Source organism: Pinus tabuliformis, chromosome 5_2 (genome assembly GCF_031772625.1).
Source record: "Pinus tabuliformis cultivar Carrire ecotype Pingquan chromosome 5_2, CPIR1, whole genome shotgun sequence".
Classification (NCBI taxonomy): domain Eukaryota; kingdom Viridiplantae; phylum Streptophyta; class Pinopsida; order Pinales; family Pinaceae; genus Pinus; species Pinus tabuliformis.
Window position 1 is genome coordinate 801,063,264 of NC_142306.1, and position 6,374 is coordinate 801,069,637.

At 34.0% G+C, this 6,374-nt stretch overlaps 1 protein-coding gene across 1 annotated transcript; it reads left to right on the forward strand.

Annotated features, from left to right (window-relative positions):
* The first annotated feature begins 231 nt into the window (after positions 1–231).
* On the forward strand, positions 232–904 carry LOC149161737 (uncharacterized). Its single transcript, XM_089435561.1, has one exon. The coding sequence runs from the start codon at positions 280–282 to the stop codon at positions 748–750; it is 471 nt and encodes a 156-aa protein (XP_089291687.1). The 5' UTR covers positions 232–279; the 3' UTR covers positions 751–904.
* Positions 905–6,374: the final 5,470 nt, after the last annotated feature.

The window sequence follows — 6,374 nt, forward strand, 5'->3', positions numbered from 1 at the left end:
TGTAGATTTCATTCATCCATTAAATCCGTGGCCTTATATATTCATGCCACCAAGCAATGCCAAAAGCATAGCACAGTTTGATAAAGTTGTGATTCCTTTACACGTGGTGGTTGTTCCAAATTTTCCCACCTATCCCATCCTTACCACACATGTAGTTTGCTTTATTTTTCATCTCTTAAATACAGATACTCCCAACGTTCATAGTACATGCATTACACAGATCCAGTGGTCTCTTGGTCACTGAAATTGCAGCACGTTTGCCACATTCTGTTAGCCATTATGAATCACCCAAAGATGAAGGTGAATTCATATTTGCGTCTGGTTAAAAAATTGCAGGATATTCTTAAACAGATGAATGCAGCAAGTAAAGTGAAGGAGTTGGCTACGAATATTAATGGACTGCTATTCATGACGAAGAAGCAGGGGTATTCCTCAATAAAAAAATCTTCTACACATCTAGGCGTGCAGAAGAATGCATTAAGATGCTGGGACGCCATTGCCGTAATGTCTGAAACTTGGTTTCATGGTCATCAGCAGTACAGCAGTAATTTTTCGGTCGATACAACTGCTGACCCGAATTGGGTGTCGTGTTACTTGCAGAGAATTGATGAAGACCGCAGAATATTGATGAGGGAAGACGAGGTTGACAATTTGGCAGATGCCTTCATCGCCAAATTTCATGAACAGATGAAATTGGAAAAGCAGCAGGCGTACAGAGATTATGAAGAGATGCTTGCCCGGAGCACTTAAATCATTTCTTCATAATATGCTTCTTCCTCGTGGAGACCATGGCCCAGGATTGCAAATATTTACATCTTGCAATATTACCTTACCATGCCAAAGCTAATGGGTCACTGACAACTTTGAAAGAATGTTCTCTTCTGCAATTAATATATTTGGTGGTTTTTTGGGGTTAAATTTTGATTTTTGTCGTTAAAGTTGAAAATTTATATATATAAATTTAATACTTTAAAATCTGGAAATATTACGATGAAAAGTTCACAACTCAAACAAATTTGGGTTTTTAACAAAGTAGTGGGAGGCGGAGGAATTGCCTAACCTGTTAAAAGTGGTAGAATCCAAGTAAAAAAAATTTAAAAATCTTGTAAAGGTAGTGTTTCAAAATCATCTTTGTGATGGTGGAAATAGATTCAACACCATCAAAAATTTTAGGCATTTAAAATTTTGAAGTTTAACAACCTTAACTTGTATTTACAAAAATCCTTACTAGATTTTCTCAAAATACTACAAGAAATTTCCATAACATCCAAGGAAAAAACACAGTCTCAGCTTCAACAAGTCTCTAACTTATTTTAGACAAACTATACCACAAAATAAGCCAAAAAGAACCTCCAAAAACATGGGAGTCATCTACTGAGGCAGAGGAATTGCCCGGCCAACAATGGGCGGAATCCGAGGGAAATTTTTTCAAAAAATCTTATAGAAGCAGTGTTTGAATCTTGTTTTTGATGGTGGAAATGGATTGAACGCCATCAAAAACCTCTAGAGCACCTAAAATTATGATGTTTGACAATTTTTATTTGGATTCACAAAAATCCCTGCCAATTTTTTTTAAATATAATCTGAATTTCCATAATTTTCAATGCAAAAAAACATAATCGTTAGACTACGATAACATGTCATAGATGTTGTAGACTGTGACCTTTTCCTTAATTAGCTACAGCATAGGAGCCTCGGGGCTAGTCATATTTTCACTCCTGTGGGTTCTCCCCCAAACGGGGAACATTTCTTACATTTCTTCTAGTGGGACCGTGGGGTATGAAACCTTAACTACTCGCACTTACAATATGCAATTGTATCTAAAAGCTTATTAATATAACTCTGAAGGCCTAAGCCTTATCAAATCATTTCCACTATGACCTTGCTCTCAGAGCCGAAGGCTTAAGTTACAATTCAAAAGCTCATTGACGAAAATTAGACTTAGGGTTTTATGATTTTCGATGTTGGTATTCATTGCCACTCTGATGAGGCTATGGGGGTAGGGTTTCGTCCTTGTGCCTCTGCTTTGTTCTCTGGTTTCAAGAATGCAAAATAGCTTGTGGCTTCGGCCTCTAGTGGCTACGTTGCTCCTTGCAACCTTTAACCTCGCATTGGGTAACTGTTTTACTTCTTCCGTGGCTTTGACCTTGTTGCTTTCAAGCCGTTCTGCAATTTCATGTATCTGTTGGTTAATGTATTTTCTTGGGTCGGTGTTTTGACAGGTTCCTAGTCCCTTCCCCAAGCAACTCGGCCTCTACACGACTGGTAAGTTTTCTGTCTAATTTTTTCTTTCAATTCTTTTCGAGTTTCCTCTAACCCTTCTGCTCCTTCCTCACAGGGCTTCCTTTTAGAGTTAGCTTCTATAATGCCACTATCTGTGTGGGCTATTTGCCCCTTCTCCCAGCTTCTAACCCTACTGTGCCATACAACCTTGGTACTGAGAGAGTGACTTCGCCTTCGCTGCGACGTGAGCTTGCTTGGCTCCTCCAAGGTAAGTTGTTCAATTTAATGTTGTTCAATTTAATCTTCGTGCAACTTTGCTATCGTTTTCAGTTTCTCTGGCCGTGGATCTAATTCTTTGTCTTTGTGCTTTTGCAGGTGCTACATCGTAGATAGCCTCCAGCTGCGCCTAACTTCTTCAACAACCCTGTTTAGGCAAGGTAGGGTCTTTCCCTTTTGTTTTTCTCTATTTTGAATAGATGTTGGTTGTTCTATGCTTTTTGTGAGCTTCAACAGTTAAGAACCCAGATGGGTTTTCGACCTCCCTTGCTCTGGCTTGATGTAATTTAAATTTTGTTAAAACCCTTACAGGGTTTGGTATTTAGGCCTCTTTCGTCTTGCTGTTAGCCTGAATAGGTTGTTCGCTTATCGTGGTTTCTATTGTTCCTGAGACTGTGAGGAAATAAAAATATATACGACTATTTAATTTGTAATTTGTAAATGATATTGTTACCTGTGCTTGCTTTCCTCATTCGTCGTTCAGTTTATTTTGACTGTATTTGGTCCTTGCTTCTGGGTCTGTAACAACTTATTTGTCAATCTTGTTTCAGCATCTAGATGGTTTCAACTCCCTCTAAACTATCATCTTAAATATAGAATGTCTCGCACAGAGAAGAAAACAACTTTTATTTTAAAGTATAAAAGTAACCATTACACACTTGCTTGCTCACAAAGAAATTTATCTTCCTGACTACTCTCTCCCTCTGGATGGCAGACCCTCACTTGGTGGTCTGGCTCAGTTTTAATACCTTGCCTATAACTCCATACAGTTGAGAAACTGTCATTCAGTTTTCTGGAACTAATTAACTAATTAAACTAACTCTACTAACTAATTATTCCTAATTTATTCTTTAACTTTGGAAAACAAAAATTACAAGGCTGTGTTAGCCCGACCTTCAGCCTTCAAGGCAAAAATAAAAATTAAAATGTTCTCATGACCAATCAAAGATAACAAATGCTCAGCTATAGCTGTAGCCCTTCAATTGGATGCCCCTGCATCATCTTCCGTGCCCACGTTTCCCGAGACTTGTCTATATACTCCGCCCTCGGGATTTCTCTCCACCCAACATAGATGATAATGCACGACCCTTTTTGTGTGGAATATTTTCAAATTTGTAATAATATTTGAATGGTTAGTCAATCACATGAATGTCTCATTAATAACGATAATAATAAATTTTAACCCTTTAACATCATATGAACATATTTAGAAAATTAGGTTTTATTTTTATAATATTTTTAGTATTTGTTGTAGCAAGATTTTAGTAATCGATTTGTCTCTAGATTATAATTAATTTAGCATTGACCAATGCAATTTATAATGTTTAATTTTGAAACAATTTTTTGTATCTTAAAATATTATTTAAAAAACTATTTTTTAAACATTTCATTGGACCATAACTTGAAGATCTTAGTTTAGTCTTTGCATAATATAATGCCATGTATATAACTACGTCACGTATTTTATGCCATAATTCATGGATATTGTTGGGATATTCATACATGATTTCTAGATGTCATTTGTATAATGACTTTTTATTCTTAGGCTTTGCAATAAAACCATTGAAAAACAAAATCCATGAAAATAGTTAATACTCACGTAAATAACATATTTACCACTAGATATTTTCACCATAATTTAAGTAAGTTTTAACATAAAAAAATGGATAGGAATAAGATGTGAATAAATATACTTATGAAGAGTTACTTCCCACCAATATCTATGTTTTCTTCCACACTTATGGAGTAAAAATGCGAATGTGTAGGCTTACTAGTGGTTACTACCCACCAAAATTTATGCAAGTCCTTGTCCCTTCACATCTAAATTTATTAGTTCCTACCAAAAAACACTGTAGGATTCCTATGGAGCACTTAATTTAGCAATGACCAATGTGAGTTATAATTTTTTATGTAATTTTTCTCATATCATAATTTCTGGCTTTAGTAGCATGGAAAGACTATAGGATTCCTGTTTAGCACTTAATTTAGAAATGACCAATTTCAGTTATAATTTTTTATTTAATTTTTCTCAGATCATAATTTCTAGCTTTAGCAGTGAGGACTAAGCTATCCTGCAACACTTATTTATTTAAAGTACATATGTATAAAACAAAAGTTACATGTAATGATTTGGATATTAAATTTACAGAATAAATGGTTCTTAATACATTATTAAATTTAAAATAAACTTTTATTAATTTTTTAATAAATTAGATAATTATTCAAAATATTGACTTTTTTAAAATATAGTTTTTTTTTTTGGTTTTTTTTTGTTTTTTTTGTTTTTTGTTTTTGTTAATTTAGGATAAGGAGTGTAAAATTGCTATATGAATCATTAGAATTGATTTTCATAACAAGATAAATTGTACAAAACCACAAATAAAAGAAAAATAGATACTATATTACAAAGGAATAAATAAAATTTCTCTTCTCTAAAGTAGATCCAAAGAAATTTTGGATTTAATTTTCAACTTCAAAAAACATATTGTTCCTTCGACGGAATAGAACTCATAACTTAAAATTCTTAACTAATTATTAATATCATGGACAATATTCAAACCATTTTTTTTAATAGAAGAAGTTTTTTTCTTCAGAAGGATTAGATTTTGGTGTTTTTGTAGGGATCTTCCCTATTAAGAGTAATCGTTTTTAGAGTTGTAATCAAAATCCCATACTACTAAAATTTACATCACTACTAAAACCACATAGATTTAGATCCATACGTCAATAGTCATAAATTGAAATTTAACCATCATGACATTCACATTTACAACCTGGTCATTATAAATACATCAATAATCATATATAAAACATTACGAATACACAATGTATCATTCAGCGAGGAGTTGAGCTTTAGTTGATGTGTCCTGGCTGAATGTTAATGACTCACTGATTTACCTTCCATCCTTCTCCTTTGGTATTCTTCTTCCCTGTGAACCCCTGAGATGCAATGGGGTTATACAATAGAGGAATAATGTCAGCTAATGGAGGTGAGCACTCTTGGCTCAAGAGTCTCCTCTCTAAAGACCTCCACCTCACCAAACTCACTATAGCTCATAGTCACTCACCATAACATTATTTCATTCATCCAATGATAGGGAAAAAATGTACCCCCCTCTCCTATAGCTTGCCCCTTCTTTTATAGGAGGCTTCATAGGTGACACTTGGCACTTCATGCATAAATAATTATTTTTATTATTATAAAAGTTTGATTATTCACCTATGTCTCACCTAATTGCCAAGGTTCTCCTAAATTATTTACTTAAATTCTTATTCAAAAATAATAGTTTTCATCATCCCAGCATGACTCACTATCTCTTATCCTAGTTTCTCTTAATTCCCCTTGTGCTCCTTAATTTGTGTTCATTACTGAAGTCAACTGACAGGTATGATATTTGGTCCCCCAACTACACCTTAGTTTAACTCAATTTCACTCTTACATGGAGATCCTTGTGTTGGCTCTTGCCACATGGAGGTTCTTTCATGAAATTAAATTTCTCTAATTTAATTTAACATTCTTTATTTTCATTCACCACCATATTTTCATAATGAGGCTAAACTATTTTACGATTAATATTTCTAATTAACTCTATGTCCCTTTCCGCTCTTTTCTTTTCTTTTTCCCAAGGAAAAATCACAATTTTATTCAAAATGAAATGAAGAAAATTACATATAGTAGACACTCAAAGCTTATTCCTAATGACAAATTTTGTTTACCAAGATCAATAAGAGCTCATAAGAGAGTTACCCTATTCTACTCTTTCATGCCTTTCTTTTTTTCCACTTTTCGCCAACCATTATTGTTGAGTATGGATGATACAATTGTCATTTGAGACTCATTTATATTTGATGAGATTTCTTTGTCAGAGTCCGAG